Below are 25,775 nucleotides of genomic sequence, written 5' to 3' on the forward strand. Positions count from 1 at the left end.
TTTTTATAGGACGGAGGTTTTTGAGAATTTAAATGTAATTCATTCACGAGATATTTTATTTGATATTTTATATTCAATATATTCATTCAGTATAAAAAAGTAAAATGTTGCTACATTTTGCTGAACACACACAAAAAAAAAAAAAAAAAAAAAAAAAAGTGTGATGACAAAATGACTAAACACCTAGACATAAATAGCTAACATTTGTTTGAAAATTCCCAAAAGCATATAACGGAAATGATGAGTGAATATTTAGCATTTCACAATTCCCTATTATGCTGGAATAGGGTTAATTTGCATGGGGGCCTTGTGATTATTTTCATATAAATCAATGTGATCAGAGTACATTACATTGTAAATGTGTGGTTAGAAGCATTTTAAGATTAGGCGGTCGTTTGGATCAAACAACTTTCAACAGTGCCACAGTAACGCCGAATAATTTAGAAACGCTTATTTGGATCATTTATGTAGGTGATTGGTGATTGGCTTCAAGCAATAGAGCTCTAAATGCATTTTTACCCTATAGGCTACTAGCACACAGTTTTGTTCCTGCAGGCTTTAAGAAATCAGGCGTAGCCTAATTTTAACTCAAATAGCATGGCAATTTATTAAACAAACAATGCAGTTCCTTCAGAATACTTTTTCAACAAAAGGAGATAGTTTGAAAGAATATGGCGTTATACATGTTCCGTTCCTTGTTATAATGGAACATTTGGACAATGAATGCAGTTCAATTTAGAAACACTTTTTGGTGTTTGGTCCATAATATCCGGCTACACTTTAGAAATAAATTACTATATGCAATTTACACGTAATAACAAGTCCATAAACGTCTGACGCATTTCAACACAGCCCAGCATATAGCTCACAAAAACGAAGAAGACTTACGTGTTATTCGAAGTAACACTGTCCTTAACAAACCAAGATCAAGTGTGTCTGACTCGCGTTTGTGTTCTGTTTCTTTTCAGTCCATCGTGGGGATAGTAGGTAAAATATCAACGTCTCTCGGTATTGACGAAAAGAGGGCAAAGGGGAAATCAACAACAACAACATAAAGAAGAAGCTCGAAAAATACTTGTTTGGTCAAAACTTGCTGCAGTCATACACAAAAGCCCCCGACGTGCGGTATATGGGCTGACTCGGGGGAAACGACATTTGACAGCTGTTATTCCCGTTCACCGGTGAATTATTCAGACCGATTCTCTGCGATTCAAACATCTCTCGAACCGAATGAAAGTTCTGCTGCTGCGTCGGGTACGTCGCGCCTAGATGGCCAATGTCTCCGGCCTGGTTTAGGTACCATGAGGCGAGGCGCCCTTGGTGCGGATGGTGGCCCTCCTGGGCCGAGCTGAGATTCCCGTGGCTTAAGGACGACGTGGTGGTCGTGATCGAGTAATCAGGCAGAGTTTCGTCCACGGTGGTAGTGGTCGCCAAGTGGCTGAGCGATCTCCGCCCGCGTACAAGCTCATAGCCTGCATGTTGCAATGATAGGTGGCGTTGGAGGTAGTCGAGATAGAGTTCTGGCTGCAGGGCGAGCTATACACGGACGTCTGGTTGGGAGAATAGTTCAGGGACAACGTGGGAGTTATACCTGTTCGCGAGGAAGCCACGAGAGACGGGGTGAGATCGCCGGAGTTCTGAGGCGAGCCCCGGAGGGAGGTCATGATGTTGTCCACGCTGAAGCCCTGCGCAGGGGCCTGGCCGTGGTGGTGATGCTGCTGCTGTTCCCCGGCGCTGTCCAGGCTGAGAGAGCGGGTGGACGGGATGCTGTGCGGGCTGCCGCTCGACATGCTGCTGCTGCTGTCGGGGCTCTCTATCTTGGGAACAGTGCTGAGCGTAGGCGAAACGGCCTGCGGCGGCGTGGACGTGCCGTTCTCAGTTTTAATGTCCTGAATGCGCACGGGCTGCGAGCCCGGCACTGACTGTTCCTGGTCGCGGCCCTGCTGCGGTTGCGGCGGCTGCTGCTGTTGCTGCTGGCGGGAAGGTGCCTCTTTGATATTTCGGTCTTCCTTATCCTTTATAGCGTCCTTCTTTTTGAAACGCCGTCGTCGCCTCAAAAAGCTGCCGTTCTCAAACATATTATACGAGTCCGGGTCCAGGGTCCAGTAGCTGCCTTTGCCAGGTTTTTTGTCATCGCGGGGCACTTTGACAAAGCACTCGTTCAGGGACAGGTTGTGTCGAATACTGTTCTGCCAGCCCTGCTTGTTGTCCCTATAAAAGGGAAAGCGCTCCATTATAAACTGATAAATACCGTTAAGGGTCACCTTCTTGTCCGGGGAGTTCTGGATGGCCATAGTGATGAGCGCAATGTAACTATACGGTGGTTTTACCATATCCTTGGGCTGCGGCTGCGGCGTGTACGGTCCATACGCCCTCGCCATGCTGGCGGGGTACTGGTCGTGGGCCGCGTGAGAGTACATGCTCATGGGGGCTGGCATCCCGGTGTACCCCCCTCCGGCGGCGGCCCGGTAATAACTTTGGTCGCTGCTGATGTACGGCACAACTCCCAGCGAGTTGGGACTGGAGACGGAATAGCGCGCCTGCATGACTTCTCTCCAAACGGTGCTGGCGAAAAACAGACGTCGGGAAGCCTAAAGCAATCCACAAATCCCCTTGAAATGTGCCTCCTCTGAAACTGGGAAGGCAGTCCACCCGAGAGTCCACGTTCTGCCACCGTATTTACAAAATGTGACTGTTGGACCGGGTGTTGATTAGACTCGCGTACTTGCCACCTCTTTCTGTCGGAGCGCGCATTGGAAAACTTCTGAACACTAAGCATCGGTCACTACATAATACTTTTGCGCACTTCAATTCTTTTCCCCTTTTGCTGCCAGTAAGACTCCTCCCAATAACATCTAAGTTGTCCAATGGGAGGTCGGGCCGTGCAAAGCGAGCGGCCACACACAAGGTTGAAGAAAAACGAGAGGTGTTGGGACGTCCCAGTCCACCCCTTGCCAAACACACACTTCTCTAGACGTTAAAGAACCATACTCTCCGCAAACTAGCGCGGATACACATCAAACTGAAAATACTTTAACAAAAAGGTTGTAATACAACATTGGAGAAGTTGGTATATAAATAAAATCGGCTATGTCCTTAAATCATCTAATGCTATAATAATTAAATAACACAGACGTATTTTAAAACCACGGATTCCTCACACCCTTTTCGTTATTGTGGATTAATCGATTAATTAATTTATAGGCTACATATCACATTTAAAACAAACTTTGATCCGGCCCTATTGCAAATATGTGGTAATAATGAATTGCAATGATTTGTATTTCGCACCAGCTCATGAAGCCATTAGAAGGTTTGGAGAGCATTTGTTTTCAAATGATCAATATGGGAATTAGTGTAAATAATCTCCGGTTGGAGGCTTCCTGCATTTTTAGTCGCAATGCCAGTTCTTTATTAACACTGGCTGTTAGTTAACGGTCTCAATCAACACTGCTGAGCGGATCAAAGCACGTCATCCAGGGCAGAGCGCTCATTATGCTGGAATTAAGCAAGTTAAGACACTGGAGAAAGAGCCGAGGTGCGAAAGTTTGCTCCAAGTGCGAGCGAGATTAAAAGCCCTAAGAAACAAATGGGTAAAGCAAAACACCTCACATGTGTCACCACTGGTCAAACGGGGGAGAATTATGCCATCCTTCACCTCTACGCTGTTTTATGGCACGTCAATAAAATTGGTGTCTTCATAAAATAGTTCACTTCCAAAGTAGCCTAATTCCCTAAACTTTATATCTTTTTGCTTAGTTAGGATATATGCCATTGAGGATTAAACGGATTATGAGCGATTTAAAATCGACATTCTTTTGAAGAAAAAAAATGTAAATTGCGAGCAATTATTGCTGTTTAAACATTATTATTATTTATCGTTATTTTTTATTTTAACTTTTAACTGTCTTTTTGATCTACACAGCGCTTCTTCAATCTCATTCAATATGTGTATAAAAAGCGGGCCTAAAAGTACGAAAGAATGCTTGCTCATATAATGAGTACACATGCGTATTATTTTGAGGTAAACCCAAACAATCCGCCCAAATTCTTAAACTGTAAGACGGCCACGCATCCTTTATGAAAGGAAGTTTGGGGGAGGGACACTACATTTAATTGTGAATGATAATTGTGAGGCCAAGTTGCGGTCACAATATCTTCATAATCCCCCACAGGTCGCTCTGATTAAGTGACCATGGACTAGTTGATACTTCACTGGTTTCTCCTTACAGGGACCCGGGCATGAACTTTTTCTTGTGCCCCAGGCTATTTGTACAATTCAGTGCGCGCCTCTTACTTAACCCCAAACTTCTGCCCACCCGAACTCCCCATTCCAGCCAATTAAACAAGCTACCTCTGTATAACTTGAAAACACGGTTGTTAACTGCCTTATTTTAATTGTGAAGCAAAATAAATGATTTAGTCTTGTTCATTTATTAACAAATATCAGATATTGTTTTTGTCCAGAGGCCCTTTGAAAGTTGCAAGAAAAACCAGCATACGACAAAAATATGATTTAATATCACTCAATCAACCTGACTATATTAGGTTACACCAAAAGAGTAAATTGTAAGGGTTAGATAATTTAGAAATGCCTCCTTGCGATAACAGCTGTGTGTTACCAGCACGACTGTAATGTAGCCTAGTAGTCTATAGATAAACAAACAACACGATTTAATCTCCCGATTCTATACTAAACTTTGGTTTTAGTGAATTACAGGCAGTAATTATTTTTGTGTAAATCAAATGTTCTCATTTAAATGCTGAAAATGTTATTTAACATCAATCAATCTTTTTGTTTGATGGCTTTATTTAATCATTATGTGTGCATGGCGGCACTCGGGCGATTCTATTAACAAATAAACAAATACAATTCTATTAACAAATAAACTTTTGATAAGAAGTCGCATTTCATATAACATTAGCCTAGCTGATATGAGCGAAAACAAGATCGATCAAAACTGTACAAATACAGTATTGTAAAACGGTTGCCTGTTCGACAATACACATTAGCTTACAACAAATCGTTTAATACAGCCAATATAGAAATATCAATTTCGATTCAATATCGAATCAACAATATTGATTATTTTTATATGAAATGTTCGTAAGCATTATGCATCCCAAACACCAGAAGATACAATATTTATAAAATACACAAAATAAGCGGTATTTTATTAGTTTTTATTAGTTCTGAGCAACCTGTGAAGCAACATTCTGAACAACATTTGATAAACGTATGAAGTAACCAAATAAAGACAAGAATCAACTGACATTTTGGCTGGTTTTGATTGTCCGACAGGAGAGGAAGTCTATGGTGGTCTCAGAGTAAGGAAACAGGCTCTGGGTCCTGTGGTCTTAGCGCCCTCTTTCGATCACTAATGGCCAGTGTAGAAAAGCTTTGTAGCCTGTTTATCTGATAGAGTTGTCACTTTTTAGGAGTAGGCACTTTTACAATAGGCTATAGAAAAGTAAATAGACAAATAAAAATCAAATCAAGAACATTGATAAGAATGAATATATGAATAAAAAACAGGGGATATCATATTTGATTAAAATGTACAAAGAAACAAAAGTAACATTTAAATGCAATTATAACTAAAATATTCTGGTGCTATAGGCGCTTCACAAAAAAAAAAATATATATATATATAGAATTGCACATATAGCCTATTTTTTGTACAAGCCTTAATGACTTTATGTAGACCTACTTACAGAAAATTCAAGACTACATTTTAATTTGACATTGCTACCCCCTTGTGTTCATTATATATATTCTTTCCAAAAAAAAAAAAAAAAAAAAGAATTTAGGGGCATTTAAGTTTAGATATTTTTCAACACATAAGAGACAAATTACTTATAAAAATAAAAATGATTAAAAAAAAATGCAAAAAGTATGTAAAAATCTTTATCAATACTAAATGAATAATAAACAGCCATGGAATGCTACTTGGCGTTGTGCCAGTTCTTTTAGCAAAAATAGGTAACATACAGTTTATGAATGTTAACACAGCACCATGTGGAACAGCTTAGGTGACAATATGATATAACACACTAGGGCCCAAAATCATATAAGCAGGTCAGGGTTAGATAGTTAGATCTGGGTTGGGGTGGCAAACATTTTAACATAATTACACCTATAAATTTAACCCATTCTCTGCATGCATATAAACTTATTACAGGAGGAGGGGTGTTGGAAGTCATTGTAGATCTAGTTTTGGAGTATTTAAGTGCATTAGGGTGGAGAACGACAAATGAAGTCACCTGTAGGACAACTGCAAAATCTAAAATACAGTTACCATACCATACACTTTATGTACAGTCTGACTTTAATATCAGATCCTATATTTTATTTACTTTGATTGAATTATTAATTTATTCAATCAATCAATTTATTTACTTACTTTTTGATCAATAATTAAAGGAAATATGAAATAAATTGATAAAATATATGAAAAAATTGAATACAAAAAAAGTAGCCTACACTGATTCGTGTCGGTATAAACAAAATGGTGGCATGTTGAAGACAACTGTAGGGCCTGTCAATGATATTCAGAGTGAGTGGAGATGTTGATCTGTAACAGATATTCTGTTAGTCTCATAAATGGACTTAATACTTTCTTTTATTTTTCCTGTTTTGCTTAGCTCCTACAAGCTAGTCGCTGATCATAATTTTTGATGCCAGTAATCAGTGCAAAAATGTATTCGCAATTTAATTGCAGTGAATAACAGAAATAATATTTCTGAAGCCTTTTGTCCATGAACATCTTTGCTCAATTAAAACTGTATCGACCTTGACTGAGCTCAGTTGGCTTCTTTAATACATTCAGGTTGATCAGTGTTTTACAGCCCATTATGCTTTTATTGTGGTATGTAACACTTTACACCAGGGGCCAAATTCTGCTCTTGGTGGGCCACCATCCAGCAGAGGGCAAATTCCTTTGGATGGAGCAGGGTGTAATAGAACTTTTTTTTCTGTTTAGGGTGAAGACTGCTGCCTTTAAATCCTGCATTTTTATTTCTCCCTGCTTCAACCAGTCATGACAGAAGAACAGACCAAGATATGGATTTAGCAGCAGTTAATATTCTCCTCCTCTCACAGGGGAACCAGTACAGATGTTTCCTGATCGATTGCTCCTGTCTGCCTCCGGTAGCTCCGTATAGCTTTGTTTTGAATCTCTATTTACAGTCATTCCTTGTTGTTGTCACAGTCATGTGTGGTTTGCCTTAGTTTTCATGGACTTTCAGTTTGTTTTCATTTGTCACGTTTCGTCTTTGTTCATTTTCCCGTCACTCATCAGTCAACATGGACACTTAATATCAGCTGTGTGTCTTTTAGTTAATTATCACTATGTATTATTTCCTGTTTGTGTTCGGTTCAGTGTTTGGTCTCATCTATGTCTATGTGTGTGAAGTGGAACACTATTGATCTTCTTCATCTGTTTGCCAGCAACCATACGTGACAGTAATTTAAATTGCTATGTATAACTTACTCATTACCATAAATCAGATATTGTCTAATATTGCCTATCACATTAATCTGACATCACTAGCTTTTAAATCTAAATTGCTATCCTGTTAACTTGTCATCTGCCCATCTTGCCCATCACCTTTTTCTCTCACGCACTCCTTTTTCTGAGTCCAAAAACTGTGGTACGCCGGAATCAGTCAATAAAACATGGTGAGTCATGTCATCTTCTTCTGTTATTGTCACTTGCACTGCCTGGCACATGTTTAGTATAGCCTTCTCTGTCAGCGACACACATCCAAACTTTAATCGAGTATAGTAAGAATGCAAGGGCTCTAGATAGTGTTTTGGATGCGAGTAGCTTAGCGAACCCATACATTGTTCTGATCCGGCTGTAGAGACCGTGCAGCAGAGCAACTGGTTGGCTGTGAGACGGCACAAAAAACTGTAAGTCATGGGACAAAACACAGCTGTTCTGATTAGAACATCAAAAATGTTCTCTCCACTTAGTGATGCACCCACTGAGAATACTGTTGGAAGTGCCCTTGTTATTGGCGATTCTATTACACAGAATGTGAAAATAGAGACACCAACCACCATAGTAACATGTGTGCCTGGAGCCAGAGCGCCTGACATCAAAGCAAATTTAAAAGTGCTGGCTAATGCTAATTGTAAATATTCTAAGATTATTATCCACGTCGGCACAAATTATGTGTGACTTCGCCAGTCAGAGTTCACTAAAATTAACATTAAAGAGGAGTGTGAACTCGCAAGTACGATGTCAGACGCTGTAATTTGCTCTGGCCCCCTCCCTAATCACAGACTGTCAACACTCAATGGCTGGCTGTCTAAGTAATGTCTGCAGAATAATATAGGGTTCATAGACAATCGGAAAAGTTTTTGGGGCAGATAAACAGATATAATAATAATAATAATAATAATAAAAAGATATAATACAGACAAACAAATGTTAAAACTTGGGTTGCTGAATATTAGACCCCTTTCTTCAAAAGCACTTATTGTAAATGGTATGATGATATCAAATTATAACCTAGATGTGCTGTGTTTGACAGAAATCTGGCTGAAACCAGATGATTGCATTACTTTAAAGGTGACCTATTATGACCCTTTTTACAAAATGTAATGTAAGTCTCAGGTGTCCTCAGAATGTGTCTATGAAGTTTCAGCTCAAAATACTCAAAATACCATATTTTAACTGCCTGTTTTTGGGTGGAAATGTGCTGATTTGGTTTGTGTACCCTTCAAATGCAAATGAGCTCGTGCTCCCCGCCCCCAAGTTTGCAATTCCGATACACTGAGGCATAAATAATACAGCTCACTCAACACATATAACTCTCAAAATGGATCATTACAAACTGTTTGTGATGCAGCATATCAGATCACATAGGTATGGCATGCATTTTGTGGATGATGGTTAACGTGGCTAAAGCTGCACACTGTTGGAGAGACTCAATAAGAATGGAGATGCATTTATGAATTATACAGACTGCAAGCATTTCTGGGTTAAAAATGAATATAATGACATGGCTCTGGTCTCTGTGTATACTGTAAGAAACAATTATAACTTTAGCCACATTTAACAGTACATTAGCAATGTGCTAATGAAACATCACGAAATATTTATGAAATTGGATCATGAACAGTTGGTATCGATCCATCTTTGAGAATCAACTTCTGTGCAAATCCTGTGTTTTACTGACCCTCGTGTACAAAGCAGTCTGGTGTAAAATGACTTGCACATATTGGTATATGAATTTATTTAAACACACAATCCCTTCATAAATAAAATTACACTACTGCGTCCTTAGTAGCTCTGATGCCAGGAGTTTATGGAAACTCTTATGTTTACTATTATAGCCGTTAACTGATCAGTGATAATTTTTACACAGCGGAGACATATCACAAGCTCAGGGACGGTCGTTCTTGAGTGCTGCTGTCCTGCAGAGTTTTGCTCCGACCCAACTCACCTTCCTTCACATAATTTTAGTAATCCTGAAGACATTCAAGTGTGTTTGATCAGGGTTGTAGCTAAACTGTTCAGGACAGCTGCACTCCAGGACCAGACCGCACTTACTCTCGACTTCTCTCAACATGGCGACAGGAGAGCTGTCAGTCAATACATGGGAAAACAAAGTAACTTGCATTAATTATTAAAAAAAAAAGTAACTCAGATATTTTGTTGTAAATGTAAAAGTAATGAGTTATTTTACTAGTTACTTGAAAAAGTAAACTGATTACGTAACTCCAGTTCCTTGTAATGCGTTACCCCCAACACTGGTTATAAACATGAGCCTCGTCTGAAAGGCAAGGGGGGTGGTGTTACTGTAATTTATAGTAATATATTTAGCAGTACTCAGAAGTCTAGTTTAAGATATAATTCCTTCAGAGTGATGGTTCTTTAATGTTACCTAGTGTAAGTGATAAATCCGTTTGACATTTGTGCTGGCTACTGTATACAGGCCACCAGGGCACCATACAGACTTTATCAAATAATTTTCTGGTTTTCTATTGGAGTTAGTACTGGCTGCAGATAAAGTCCTAATTGTTGGTGAATTTAATGTGTTTTGATAATCACTGGACATCACAGGACCCCTGCTGGACCCCCTGCAGTTTGCTTATCGAGCAAACAGGTCTGTGGATGATGCAGTCAATATGGGACTGCATTATATCCTACAACATCTGGACAAACCAGGAACTTATGCAAGGATCCTGTTTGTGGACTTCAGTTCGGCTTTCAACACCATAATTCCAGATACCCTCCTGGATAAACTGACCCAGCTATCTGTCAGTGGATCACCAGCTTCCTGACAGACAGGTAGCTAGTGAGGCTGGGAAAACTCACATCCAGGACCCTCACCATCAGCACTGGAGCTACTCAGGGTTGTGTTCTCTCCACACTGCTCTTCTCCCTCTACACAAATGACTGCACCTCTAAAGACCCCTCTGTCAAGCTCCTGAAGTTCGCAGACGACACCACAGTCATCAGCCTTATCCGGGACAGAGACAAGTCTGCTTACAGACTGGAGGTTGAACAGCTGGCTGTCTGGTGCAGTCACAATAACCTGGATCTGAACATGCTCAAAACAGTGGAGATGATAGTGAACTTTAGGAGAAACCCCCCTGCACTCCCCCCCACTCAGCATCATGAACAGCACTGTGGAGGCAGTGGAGACATTTAGGTTCCTGGGCACCACCATCTCTCAGGACCTGAAGTGGGACAATCACATTGACTCCACTGCGAAAAAGGCTCAGCAGAGACTGTACTTCCTTCGCCAGCTGAGGAAGTTCAACCTGCCACAGGAGCTGCTGACACAGTTTTACTCAGCTGTTATTGAGTCAGTTCTGTGCACTTTTATAACTGTTTGGTTTGGGTCAGCCAGCAAATCAGATATAAGAAGACTGCAACGGATTGTAGGACAGCTGAAAGGATAATTGGTATGCACCTGCCCAACCTTCAGGACTTGTACGACGCCAGAGTGAAGAAACAGGCAGGTAACATCATCACAGACCCCTCTCACCCTGGACACAACCTGTTTGCACTTCTGCCCTCAGGCAGATGTTACATATCTCAGTGCACTAGAACATCTAGGCATAAGAACAGTTTTTCCCCAATGCTATCTCTAGCTTAAACAGCTAACATAGCAATTAACCCTGTTTTAGTATTCACTTTTAGTACTTGAGAGAGAGTAAAAAATAGTTGTGTAAATATATATATATATTCTATTCATCCTGCTGTATATACAATACAAATCTGTATGTCTTCTGTTACAGATGTATACCACATTAGTATTATTATTTATTTTATTTTACTTATTTATTATTATTTTCTTAGTTTACTTATTTAAAGGTGCCATCGAACGTTTTTTTTTACAAGATGTAATATAAGTCTAAGGTGTCCCCTGAATGTGTCTGTGAAGTTGCAGCTCAAAATACCCCATAGTTTTTTTTTTTTATTAATTTTTTTAACTGCCTATTTTGGGGCATAATTAGAAACGCGCCGATTCAGGCTGCGGCCACTTTAATTGCTCGCGCTCTCCGCCCCGAGCTCTCGACTCTATCATTGCATAAACAAAGTTTACACAGCTAATATAACCCTCAAAATGGATCTTTACAAAGTGTTCGTCATGCAGCATGTCTAATCACGTAAGTATGGTATTTATTTGGATGTTTACATTTGATTCTGAATGAGTTTGATAGTGCTCCGTGGCTAACGGGCTAATGCTACACTGTTGGAGAGATTTATAAAGAATGAAGTTGTGTTTATGAATTATGCAGACTGCAAGTGTTTAAAAATGAAAATAGAGACGGCTCTTGTCTCTGTGAATACAGTAAGAAACGATGGTAACTTTAACCACATTTAACAGTACATTAGCAACATGCTAACGAAACATTTAGAAAGACAATTTACAAATATCACTAAAAATATCATGTAATCATGGATCATGTCAGATATTATCGCTCCATCTGCCATTTTCCGCTATTGTCCTTGCTTTCTTACCTAGTCTGATGATTCAGCTGTGCACAGATCCAGATGTTAATACTGGTTGCCCTTGTGTAATGCTTGGAACATGGGCTGGTATATGCAAATATTGGGGGCGTACACCCTGACTGTTACGTAACAGTCTGTGTTATGTTGAGATTCACCTGTTCTTCGGAGGTCTTTTAAACAAATGAGATTTAGGCTACATTTACACGTGGGCGACCATTTTCATAAACGGACATTTCAACCTCTCCGGTTTCAAAAATAAAATCATGCAGTTTTCAGAAAAGTGTTCATTTACATGTACCCGTGTATATATGCCGTCAAGAGCATGCCAAACCTGTAGGTGGTGGTGTAACGAGAAGCTCAAGCCCATGTTAAGCCAATCAGAATCCCGAAAATAGCAACGAATCACTTCCTCTTTTGAACAAGGATGGCGCCAGGATCATCATTCGTGTGGACTGACCAGGAGGTACAGCTCCTGTTAAATGTAACTTTAGATTACAAAACCACAAAATTACAGGAGAACATCGACTGGGAGACATGCCAAAGTAAATATGCCGACATACTGACCCTCTTTTTAGAGCACTACCCCAACGCATCTACCGATGATCACATGTAAACATAGGTCGCACTTTTGACGTAGGTGCAAGCTCTGGCGCATACTGTGACGTTGGCTGCCTAAACACCCGTTTGTCTCAGTTTACATACAAACGTGCAAATGAAGATTTTCAAAATCTCTACTCTGGCCGGAGTTTTTAGAAAGACTCGTTTTCAGAGGTGAATTCTCCGTTTGCGTGTAAACGAAGGGCGCAAACGAAGGGAAATGTCTCCGTTTTTCAAAATAACCATGTACTAGTAAACAGGGCCTTATATAAGGAGGAGGAAACATAGGAGTTTGAGACTCACTGTATGTTTAAATATAAATCTTTATTTATGCGCCCTCCAGAGGTCTACTAAAGTAGAGTACTAAAGAAGAATTTTTAGTATATTAAATACAAAATTAGTGCGTGAAAATAGAGCACTTTAAGTACATTATAAAAATGTACTTTTTTCTCTACCTAAAGTGATGGTAGCCATAGAGTGCCTCAGGGATGACGCATTTTTGTAGGCAAAACCCGGAAGCGAGTTAGTATTTTAGGACTTCCTGTTCCAATGCCGTAAAGTCTATGGGTTTTTGCTAAATCGCCTGAAATAAGGTCTGTGGTTAACAAAGCCTCTAAATACTTTCACGTTTTGATCTATGACATAAAACACACCAGTTATAACCCACTTGTGATTTTTTTTTTTTAATTTTTACTGTGTCTTAAAATCGGCGGTTGCTAACAAATTGCTAAAAGGGACCACTTCCTTTGGCGGGGACTTTAGACGTCATCATTAAAAACGGGACATTTGGACAGCATTTATCATGAAAAAGTGGATAAGTATTCATAACAGCACAGATCATAATCAGCGAGCATGTTTATAAATAAAGTTGTTTTTTAAATACAGTTTGAGGAAGCTTGGTGGTGACGACATTGATCCGCGACCATGGTGTGCTGTAGTCCGTTTATAGCCTACTGTTAGCCTTTTATATCTGACGACTTTATTTAGGCTTCAAACTCTATAAATGTTGTGTTAACTTGTAAAGATTATCTTGATAGACAAAACGTGTAATTGTCATAACCCTTTGTTAAACACAGAGCTTATTGTGGCGAGGGGGCGTGGTTCAGCGAGGTCTGCAACCGGAGAGAATAGCGGGAGACGCTTGGTAAGTGAGTGGGTTGAATACAAATCACGAACACCTGTTTCTCATTCCAGTGACTGGCGCGGAGACAGGATAAAACGCTGTGAGAAGCAGGAGTGTGTGAGAGAGAGGGGTACTGCTGACTGAGCCGTGTTGAGTTACCTGGAGTGAAGCCCTTTGTGGATGGTGTATACCGAACCTGGAGTGAAGCCCTTTGTGGATGGTGTATACCGAACCTGGAGTGAAGCCCTTTGTGGATTGTTTATTTTCGTTGTTGTGCGCTGCACAGTCTTTCTGTTGAACCTTTTTGAAAGTCAATAAAGTATCAGTCAGCAGTTGTTCGTCGACCCTGTCCTCTTCCTTCCCCCACTACGAACTTAACTGTGCTACACTGGTGCCGAAACCCGGGAATGAAGACGGGAGCACGTCGCCATGCAAGCATTGTCCTCCACCCCATTTGCGGACATCATCGCGTCCCTCGCGGTCCTGCACCGCGAACAACAACAGGCCCTGCTGGAGTTACGAAGCGATCAGGAGCGGTGTTTCCAAGCCATCTTACAGACCCAGCAGGAGGGCCGCGAGGCGTTCCGGAGCTGGATTGACTGGGAGGTTCCCCGGGAGCCCACCGAGCAGCCAGCTTCTCCTCCTGCTTCTCTCCTTTCTCCGCGCCAACCATTCAGCCCACTCTCTGCCACTGGAGCGGCGGGCAGGTCTGGGCCGGCCTGTTGGCGGTGTGGGGATCCGGATCATTTCGTGGATAAATGTCCGGTTATGGAGGTCGGGACAATGATCCGGGTCCCCGACGATCCACAGGCCGCCCCTGGTCAAGCTGGCGGGTACCAAATACCTGTGAGTATCAAGGGGGGTACCTATCAGGCTTTGGTGGACTCGGGCTGCAACCAAACCTCTGTTCATCAAAGCCTGATTTCATCTGGGGCATTGGATACAGGCCGCATGATTGGGGTTCGGTGCGTGCACGGGGATGTGGTGAGATATCCTGTAATGCCCGTCATCATTAAATTTAGGGGACAAAAGCATAGTGTTGAGGTGGCAGTTAACCCGCACCTCCGGCATCCGGTAATTTTGGGAACGGATTGGCCTGCGTTCAAACAATTATTGGGATGTTTATGCTCGGATGCCTCTTGGGGGAAAGGAGCGCGGGGTAAACAGGCGCGAGTGCAGGTAGGAGAGACTGATCAGAGACCAGAGAGCTCTGCTGCAGGGGAACTGAGTGAAGCCAGAAGACTAATTTTCCCGGAACGCGATGATTTTCCCCTGGAGCAGTCACACGATGAGACGCTAAAACATGCATTTGAAAGGGTTTGCGTAATTGATGGTCAGCCTCTCCAGCCTGGACGTCCGCTTGTTTATCCATATTTCGCGATTATAAAAGATAGGTTGTATCGAGTGACCCAAGACACTCAAACAAAAGAAGATACAACCCAGTTGTTAGTGCCAAAAAGCCGCAGGGAAATGCTTTTCCACGCGGCTCATTCTAATCCGATGGCGGGGCATTTGGGACAGGCGGCGACACTAAATCGTCTCATGACCCGGTTTTTCTGGCCGGGCATTCACGAGAATGTACGCAGGTGGTGCGCGTCTTGTCGTGAATGCCAGTTGGTAAACCCACCGGCCACCCCAAAAGCGCCATTGCGCCCACTTCCATTAATGGAGGTCCCCTTCGAGAGAATTGGTATGGACCTCATCGGGCCATTAGAACGATCAGCAAGAGGACATCGCTTTGCATTAGTCATTGTTGATTATGCAACGCGATATCCTGAAGCAGTGGCTCTCCGCAACATTTCCGCTAAGAGTGTTGCGGATGCACTGTTTCGTTTAATCTCCCGGGTAGGGATTCCAAAAGAAATCCTCACTGATCAAGGCACGGCGTTTATGTCACGCACGTTACGCGAACTGTACGAATTATTGGGCATTAAATCGGTTCGTACCAGCGTCTTTCACCCACAAACAGACGGGCTGGTCGAACGTTTTAATCGCACGCTTAAATCCATGATTCGTAAGTTTGTTCAAGAGGACACCAAAAATTGGGATAAGTGGTTAGAACCTCTGTTATTCGCAGTGCAAGAAGTCCCGCAAGCCTCCACTGGGTTTTCCCCCTTCGAGCTTCTCTTTGGACGTCAGCCCCATGGGGTCCTGGATGTCCTGAGGGAGGCTTGGGAGGATGGACCATCTCAGGCCAAAAACGAAATTCAGTATGTGCTGGACTTGAGAACAAAACTCCACACTTTGGGGCGGCTATCAATGGAGAATTTGTTACAAGCCCAGCACAGGCAGAGCCAGCTGTATGACAGACGGTCTAATTTACGTAAATTTACACCGGGAGAGAAAGTGCTTGTATTACTCCCTACTTCAAATTCGCGTGTGTAATGTACTGTGTGGACTATCGTGGGTGAATGCAGTTTCGAAATTCGACGCGTATCCAATGCCGCGGGTGGACGAATTGCTTGACCGGCTAGGTGCGGCTCGATTTTATTCGACACTGGACTTAACGAAAGGGTACTGGCAGATCCCCTTGTCGCCTTTATCCAAAGAAAAGACAGCTTTCATGACGCCGTTCGGATTACACCAATTTGTTACACTTCCGTTCGGGCTGTTCGGGGCACCGGCTACCTTTCAGCGGCTCATGGATAAGATTCTCCGGCCCCATGCTGCATATGCGGCTGCCTATCTAGATGATATTATTATCTATAGTAACGATTGGCAGCGGCATATGCAGCATGTGAGAGCCGTCCTGAGATCGCTGAGAGGGGCTGGGCTCACGGCCAACCCGAAGAAGTGTGCAATTGGGCGCGTGGAGGTAAGGTATCTGGGCTTCCACTTGGGGCATGGGCAGGTGTGTCCCCAAATTGACAAGACAGCAGCGATTGCGACCTGTCCGCGCCCCAAGACCAAAAAGGAGGTTAGACAGTTCCTCGGGCTGGCGGGATATTATAGAAGGTTTGTACCTAATTATTCGGCCCTCACCAGCTCGTTGACTGATCTAACTAAAAAGGATGCTCCACATACAGTCCAGTGGACGGAGCTGTGCCAGCAGGCCTTCACCCAGGTAAAGGCTGCTCTATGTGGCGGGCCATTGCTTCACTCTCCTGACTTTTCTCTCCCTTTTCTGTTGCAGACTGACGCGTCGGACAGGGGGCTGGGTGCTGTCCTGTCCCAGGAGATAGAGGGTGAGGAGCGGCCGGTACTGTACATTAGCCGTAAGCTCTCTAAGAGAGAAGCTAAGTACAGTACCGTAGAAAAAGAGTGTTTGGCTATCAGGTGGGCCGTCCTCACCCTCCGCTATTATCTCCTGGGGCGGGAATTCACTCTCTGTTCAGACCACGCTCCCCTGCAGTGGCTCCACCGCATGAAGGATACCAACGCGCGGATCACTCGTTGGTATCTGGCTCTACAGCCTTTTAAGTTCAAGGTGGTCCACAGGTCGGGTGTTCGGATGGCTGTGGCCGATTTCCTCTCCAGAAATGGGGGAGGGGGGGGGGGGTTGCAGGCCGGACAGCTCCCCAGCCTGAGTCGGGCGGTGGGGTATGTGGCGAGGGGGGCATGGTTCAGCGAGGTCTGCAACCGGAGAGAATAGCGGGAGACGCTTGGTAAGTGAGTGGGTTGAATACAAATCACGAACACCTGTTTCTCATTCCAGTGATTGGCGCGGAGACAGGATAAAACGCCGTGAGAAGCAGGAGTGTGTGAGAGAGAGGGGTACTGCTGACTGAGCCGTGTTGAGTTACCTGGAGTGAAGCCCTTTGTGGATGGTGTATACCGAACCTGGAGTGAAGCCCTTTGTGGATGGTGTATACCGAACCTGGAGTGAAGCCCTTTGTGGATTGTTTATTTTCGTTGTTGTGCGCTGCACAGTCTTTCTGTTGAACCTTTTTAAGAGTCAATAAAGTCTCAGTCAGCAGTTGTTCGTCGACCCTGTCCTCTTCCTTCCCCCACTACGAACTTAACTGTGCTACACTTATTTTCTGCGATTTTCCAAAAGTCTATGGGAAAAATGCATAGGCTTTCAATCGAGGGAACCCGTGCACCGCTAACTTCCGGGTTGGCCTACAAAAACACGTCATCCCTGGGGTACTGTATTGACTTGCATTATATGAATCACTTTACTGTTCTTCTAAAGAAAAAAGACAACTACATCTTGGATGACATGTGGGGGGTGACTTGGGAGTATTTGGGGGCTGAAATATCCCTGTAATCATTCTTTACTCATATTTCAGAGAACAAATAAATGCCCTACATTTTACCTGTATCAGATAAAGTGTCTATTTTGTCTTTCCAAAAACCATCAAGCTCCTCTCTCAGTATAGAGACAGTTTCTCTTACATCATCAAAAGACAACTGAGAATTGATAGTCGTATGCAGTGCTGTGCAGTCTGTAGATTCACATAGAGGAACAGACTGAGACTGTAAACTCTACAGACACAGAAACAACCACAATCATCAAAATAACAACATATAAATTAGGGCTGGGCGATATATCGCATGCGATTGTCAGGCGCATTTCGTCAGTAAAGCCGGTTCCCTGAAATGCGCGTGACAATTGCATGGGATATATCGCCCAGCCCTAATATAAATACACATAAACTGAAGAAATGAAAGAAAATTAGAGTATTTATCTCTGTTCACAGAGACCATCACCTGACACCATTTATGCTCTCATGAAATATGTAACAAATGTTCATATTATTCATAATATCATAAACGTTAACTAATCAAAATTTTAGAAAATTTGCTGAAAGTCTCCTGTAATATCAGATCTTATTATGGTGTTTTCTAGATCTGTTATCTGCAAGAATAGGATGTGATCCTGTGAGTATGAAAGCTCCTCCAGCTCAGCCTCTCTCCTCCTCACATTGATCTCCTGCTCCAGTCGCTCCATTCATTTTTAAGCTCGACTCACCGCAGTCTTTTCCTGATCTCTGATCCACCGTATCACCTCAAAGCGGCTTCTCTCTATAGAGCAGATGAGCTCAGTAAAGATCCTTTCACTGTCCTCCACTGCTGTCTGTGCAGAGCACAGTGGGCATCAGTGTGACTAAAATAGCTCAAGCAATTTAGGAGAGTCTAAATTCCTAACATCTCAAACTTCTCTTCTCCAAACTCAGCGTGTAAGCTAAGATACTCTAAGCTGCTGAAGAGATTGATTAATATACCACAAAATCATCTCCCTGGACTAATCAAGCGTATAGCGTTAGTTCTGGCAGGTCACATTAGTCAAGCTTGCATCAGCTGACACTCAGCTCACATTGACCTATAGGAATATGACGCCTATCACCGCATGGTTCATTCTGTATTATCAGCAGCTTTATCGCATTGCTCAGGAGCTAATTAAACAGCGAATTGTGTAATCCAGAATTTAGCTAATTGACACAGATTTCACTTCATGTTCAAGTTCTTGAACAAACACACTAATTCGTCACATTGATTATAAGGTGCTAGATTTGGAAGCAGTGTCGGCGCTGTGGTGGGGGCATTCGAGGGCCGTGCCCCCCCTAGCGGTCATTGATGTCCCTCCTACCACAGGCCATGGCGTGGCCCAAAAAAAAAAAAAAACTTTTAGTTATTCTTTTAGTATTAAATGTACAAACTGTAACTTAAATGAAATAAAATGAAATCAACGGGGAAAACATTAATTTTGGTTGTTCATGACATGTTAGGCTTAGTCATCATGGGTCAATGCGCGCATAATCCATTTCAGTTTGTCCGTCTTTATCATAGACATTTAGCGCTAACTGTTAACCTAATTATAGACAATTCACGAGTTCACACTTACAAATAAGTCAGGTAAATTAATTGGTAAACGTATTTGGCGTGCTGTCCAGGGAGAGGGCTCCGAGCTCGGTAATCGGCCAGAACACAGAGTACCCCCCCCCCCTCCTTTTAGATTATATGAAGTAATCCAGAGAGTGTGAGGAGACGGGGTGGTGGAGGGATTCTGGAAACTGTCGAGGATCCTTGGGTGAGTTTGACTGTGATTATATACAGGCCTGAACTCATGCCGATTGGGTAGATACGTTGATTACAGATTGTTGACAGCTGGTTGAGATGACGTAATGATTAAGATGATGAAATGATTGGGTATCTTATTTGACTTGTTCCTCCTGAACTACGTTTATAAAACATCATAAAATGGATTTGTGAAAATTGTTTAGACCTCCTCAGCCTCTTCCATCAGCAGCATTTAGACGGTTCAGCAGCAACACTCGTTGCCTGCAACTCTTCTGAGGTTAAGTCGTTTGTTCATTTCACTTATTAAAGCCAGCCCTGGCTTTGATGATAAGGCCTACTAAGCAGTAGAATTGTTGATGAATGTTTGCTGGGTCTATGTGTTTTATACTTGGCTGCCTATAAGATATGCTTATGTCATTTCTGCCTGGTGCGTGGCTTGTCCAATTGGCTACTTGCTGCCCGAATGCGTGCCTCAGTTATGTCAGCGGTCCTGTCCTGTTACTTATATGTTGTTCAGGGGTGTTTTTGATGATGGTGGAGGCTGGTGTTGTCTAATGTTTATAACCAGTGGTAGGCCTACTTAATGGTTTTCTGGAAGTGCATAAACTGTTGAGAGGTGGATGAACTATTTCTGACATGTCAGATGGGTAAATTTAATTTTGTTTATTAAACGCAACATTTTTAATTTCAAAAGCATTTCTAAATTCCGTTCATATTTCCAACAAACGAAATTTCAAGCCAAAACGAAATGGTTAAAAAAAATATATCGCAAAAGTTTTGCGCAAATCTGTAATGGAAACGCGGCTACATTACAAATTAACAACAACAAGAATAAACTAAACTCGCAAATAATAATTATTAATAATAATAAAATGTGTTTTTATTATTATTATTATTAATAATAACCCCCCCCCCCCCCCCCCGCACTCATCACACAAAGGGGAAGAATATCAAGAAGATGATAAAGAATCCACGTCATAGCTGGCTGTACTTCACCCTCCATAAATCTCAACGTCTTCACAAAGCAAAGCTAAGTTTCCTTTTTCAGCTCTTTCAGTGGTCCCACATTTTGTGGATGGGAAAACATAGATCGTGATACTTGATGTGATTACATCTCAAAAGGCTATAATTTCATGTATGCGCCACGTTTAAAATTTAAATGTGCCACTGTTGCGTGTCTACCTGCTCACGCCGCACTCAGACTGCTTCTATAAGTGGTTCGGAATCAATGTAGGCAATACTAGCCTATAGTGCATGTTCATGCCAAGTGATTGTTTATATAACTAATGCTGTTCAATACTGACAAAAGTTTACTTTATGGTATTGTAAAATATTGTAAATGGTTAATGGTGTAAATGGCCTCACATGAATGAGCAGCCCGCAATAGTAAGCATAGCCTACACATTTCAAAATAAGAGTGTGAGTATATTTAGGTCTTGTTCATAAATAAGTCACTAAAAATGTATACTCCCCCTGTTTATTATTTGGTTACACAACTGTATTTAATTTGATTCAAATTCAATTAATTTATATTAATTTCATTTCATATAATTTAATTTCTCGTTAATTCGAAGTTAACTATTGTAGCTTCTGACCATTTGTTGTGCTGTGGGTAGAAGGATTTTCCACACAGCTACAACTATTTCAAATCTATGGGAAGCACTGTTTTGCTGAATGCCATCAGGTTATTCACAACATGATTTTTTAAGGCATCTGTTTCTTAAGGTTATCCAGCTTGTTCCTCAAGCTTTTGGGTATTGGCCACATGCTGTTGTCTTGAGCTCATTCAGGTAACTGCTTTGAAAGGGGCTTGCTGCTCTCCTCAGCTGCTTGTAACAGAAGAGCACTCCTTCGCTGCTACTTCCCTCCTGTAAGAGGCATGCTGCCTCCAATTTGCTATTCAGAGGGATATGCTGCTCCTTTCCATTATTGTCTTTCCAGTATACTTTTTTCATTCCGATTTAGCAGTCAGTTTGTGGTTGGGGGGTTGTCAACATATGGTTTTGTTTTGGGGGGTTATGGCTGCTCTCCCTGCTTCATGCTAGGCTGCATGGATGGGCAGGGAGTTTTTGCCCAGAACAGAACCATACCGCCAATCCAAACTGTCTGCCAGTCATCTTTGACAATCGTGATCCTGACAGAAATCAAGCGTATAGCATTAGTTCTGGCAGGTCACGTTAGTCAAGCCCACATCAGCTGATTCACATTGACCTATAGGAATACACCTATCACCGCATTCATTATATTTATATTTATATTTATATATATATATATATATATATATATATATATATGGTCCATTCAGTATTATCAGCAGCTTTATCACATTGCTCAGGAGCTAATTACCCACCTTCGTCCCCAGCTCCTCCTTTCTCCAGTCAGGACTTGCCCTTCTGATATTTCTTTTGATCAAACTCATTTCTTCAATTATGTTGTTACATTAATTATTTAATTATTTTCATTAAGAAAATTAATGATATTGCAATACTTTGTTCTGTTCACCCTAAGGGGGGTTATTGCTGTTTTTGCCCAGAACAGAACCATACCGCAAATCCAAACTGTATGCTAACTGCCAGTCATCTTTGAAATATATTATTAATACTAATATAATGAATATTAATACTGTATACAGGATTACAGAGTCAATGTGACAAAAATCCTCTAGAATCTTATGTTTCTGGCAGATCATATCCTGCAGTCATCCAGTGGGATCAGTCACTTTGTGTCATTTACCAGGGTGAAACTCCTCATGATGCTCAAAAGGAGTTTGACAGTTAGAAAACAGGAATGCCATACAGGAATTGACAGCTTTGCATTTCCTTCCAGTGCAGATGTCACACTGCACATCATAAAGGTCCAGCAGGAACCACAGCTTGGAGTTTAGTCTTCTTCACTTTCTCCAACATGTCTGCAAACATCATGTTTTTAAATAAAGCAGGTCTTGGAGTAAAGGTGTGTCTGCACTGAGGACAGCTGTAGACCCTTTTCTGATCCTCCTGATCCCAGCAGTCTATAATAGTAACAGTAACGCACTTTTAGCCCAAAATGTAATTGTTCAAAAAAAATAAAAACAGCAAGACTGCATGAGACATTAAAGGATTAGTCCACTTTCTAATAAAAGTGTCCTGGTAATTTACTCACCCCCATGTTATTCAAGATGTCCATGTCCTTCTTTCTTCAGTCAAAAAGAAATTAAGGTTTTTGATGAAAACATTCCAGGATTATTCTCCTCATAGTGGATTTCAACTGGCCCCAAACAGTTGAAGGTCAAAATTACAGTTTCAGTGCAGCTTCAAAGGGCTTTACATGATCCCAGATGAGGAATAAAGGTCTTATTTAGCAAAACGATCTGTCATTTTCTTTAAAAAATGAAAATGTATATGCTTTATAGACACAAATGATTGCATCACAAGTACTTCCATCAGACCGCGAATCCATATTCTTCAAAAAGCTTACGCTGAATGTCCTACACCTTCCCTATTAAACTTACAGAAAAAACAGAACTGGCACTGTGTTCGTTCCGTAAGTTGAATAGGGAAGGTGTAGGACATTCAGTGTAAGCATTTTGAAGAATACGGCTGATCGTTTCGCTAGATAAAGCTCCTTGAAACTGCAATGAAACTGTAATTTTGACCTTCAACCATTTTGGGGCAATTAAAGTCCACTATTGGGACATGGACATCTTAGATGACATGGGGGGTGAGTAAATTATCAGGAATTTATTAGGAAGTGGACTTTAACGAATGAAAAATGCCACAAATAACTTCTATTACCTGTTCGTGGTCAGTCAATAGCCGTATGTGGTGTCCAAGTTTGTAAATAAAGACTAAATGACAGCTTATGATATATTTGTTTAGTTATTTATTTCATTCATCTCCCTCTTGCTGGTGTAACTTTGTATTGTGTGACATAGTCCAGTGAAGGCAGGTTTAGGGCAGGTTTTACAGGAGTGCCTCGAGGCTATAGAGCCGACAGTGGAAACGCGGCATGATTTCGGCCTCTGTGCTCACGCTGGCCAGTTGAAACGCGGCTAATGGGTGAAGATGGCAGAAGAAGACTGTACAATGGCGAGATGGACGTATTCACATGACTTCAAGTTTGTCAGATAATCACTTTATGATAATCATTGTCTTGAGCATTCACTTTTTTTTTTTTTTTTTTAAGCTATATTGTTAGTAGCCTGGATTGCCCACATTCATTATGCTACATCATATCACCCTCTACTGGATGTAAAATGCTCTGCAGTACATTTTGCAATGTTAAAGGGTCATGAAACCCCAAAACACATTTTCTTTTGAGTTACTTTCACCAAAATAACTACAAAAGTAATACAGGCAGGGACGTGCACAGGGGGGTTGCTCAGGTTTCCCAGGCAACTGCCCATATGCCCTTCTTGACTCACGTTGCCCTTCCGAGGTGGAAAAAAAATAAAATAAAAAAAAAATCGTACAATGGATGCAGAATTTCACGTAGGCCTAGATAAAAAAAAAATAAAAAAATATTCGCAAAGCCTCATTCACTTCCATATTTGGGCACCCGTCCGAAAGTGAAAGTCAGTAGGGGAAGGACAAACTCTGTTTATGTGGCTGCAGCGCTGCACGCGACCGGCACCTGAGCTGAGCCTGCATGAGCGGAACTAGAAGGAGATTGTCGCGGTTGTCGGGTGAGACGACTTAACGTTGTCGGAAAGGTGAGTAAGGTAATAATCGTTAACGAAAACGAACGAAAAAACGAAAACTAGGTGGGGAAAAAACATCGTCGTTAACTGAAATAAAAATAAAAACGAGGCATTACAAAAAAACGATAACTAACCAAAACTGTAATGTGTGTTTGGCAAAACTAACTAAAATAAAATAAAATTATAGATTAAATGTCCTTAGTTTTCGTCTTTGTCAATGTCTTTCATAGAGCAAAAGTTCAGCTGCATTTCATTTCCCTGTGTCTCTCACTCACGCATCTCTCTCACATACTCGCGCGCGCACAGCCATTGCCACAGTGCAATTTTGAGACACAAGCCCAAGTTTTTGTTTACCAGTAATAAAGTCCGACTACACCACCCTAAGGATTAACCCCAGGGAAAATATTCAAACCACTCCAATTGGGTAATAAAGCACACAGGTTTGGTTAAACAAAACAAAAACATAAAACAAAACTAACTTGAGGTAATAATTATGTATGTATATGTAAAACAAGAACTGAATACCAGCAGGGCTGAGGCTCCCAACGGCTGGAATCAATGTAGAGTTTGGTTTCACAAGAGCACACTTCCGTGCACTCTAATCACACTATCAAACACTCAAAGTGTACACCGCACACGATGGAGAACCATCACCACAAGGAGGGAGATCAAGCCACCCGTGGGACCCCAGCTCCTGCAATACATCAAAAAGAAAGTAAACTACAAAAATGAACTGGGCAGAAGTGGCAGTATGAACATCATGCAGCAACTCCTCACGTAGATGGTAACAACAACAAACCGAAGTAAGGAGAAGCAACAATGTAACCGAGAAATCTGATAGTTGGTCACCTGAAATTGTTACAAACAACTTCAACTCAGTAGATGATCACACAATTTGAGTTGCATTAATAGATTGTATTTGCATGTGCTCAGCCACAGAACTTAGTTTTACAGAAAAGAAAATCCAATCAGTTCAATTAAACAAACTTCCACAAAATTAAAAACAAAAAGGTTAAATTATTTAACTCAGAAAAGAAAAGGACAGAGGCCGGTTTAATATCCTATAAATGAAAGAGCTAATCAGGCCTCCACAACAAAACAAAATGTGAAGCAGAGCACTAGAACGGCACATAACACTCAAATCCGCAGTCCCCTTTAATAAATGGCGATGACTTCGTCGGCGCGGCTGTATAGACAGCTGCTCTTTTAACAGCGCAAAGACAGCAGCAAATGATCACGGTAGCAAACAGTCACGGCAGCAAACAATCACAGCATAGAACGAGAGGGAGAATCCTACAGCGAACACAAACAAAGATGTTAAAAGTCATGATATTATGCTCACCCAGTTATAATTGCGTTTAAAACACTTATCAGGATATCACGCCGAATAAAATGCTTTATAGGCACGGCCTTGTCACAGTCATGCCCGCTAGCA

At 41.7% G+C, this 25,775-nt stretch overlaps 2 protein-coding genes across 2 annotated transcripts; one reads left to right on the forward strand and one right to left on the reverse strand.

Moving 5' to 3' along the window:
* Positions 1 to 581: 581 nt before the first annotated feature.
* Positions 582 to 3,001, reverse strand: foxc1a (forkhead box C1a). Its single transcript, XM_048164323.1, is given in 2 exon segments — positions 582 to 1,442; positions 1,445 to 3,001. Coding segments are annotated over 2 exon segments (1,461 nt in total). The 5' UTR covers positions 2,547 to 3,001; the 3' UTR covers positions 582 to 1,083.
* Positions 3,002 to 13,774: 10,773 nt separating this feature from the next.
* LOC125251877 lies at positions 13,775 to 22,440 on the forward strand. Its single transcript, XM_048164978.1, has 3 exons — positions 13,775 to 14,544; positions 16,832 to 17,238; positions 22,347 to 22,440. The coding sequence occupies exons 1-3, from the start codon at positions 14,128 to 14,130 to the stop codon at positions 22,438 to 22,440; spliced, it is 918 nt and encodes a 305-aa protein (XP_048020935.1). The 5' UTR covers positions 13,775 to 14,127.
* Positions 22,441 to 25,775: the final 3,335 nt, after the last annotated feature.

This window comes from Megalobrama amblycephala, linkage group LG17 (assembly GCF_018812025.1).
Source record: "Megalobrama amblycephala isolate DHTTF-2021 linkage group LG17, ASM1881202v1, whole genome shotgun sequence".
NCBI classification, from domain to species: Eukaryota; Metazoa; Chordata; class Actinopteri; order Cypriniformes; family Xenocyprididae; genus Megalobrama; species Megalobrama amblycephala.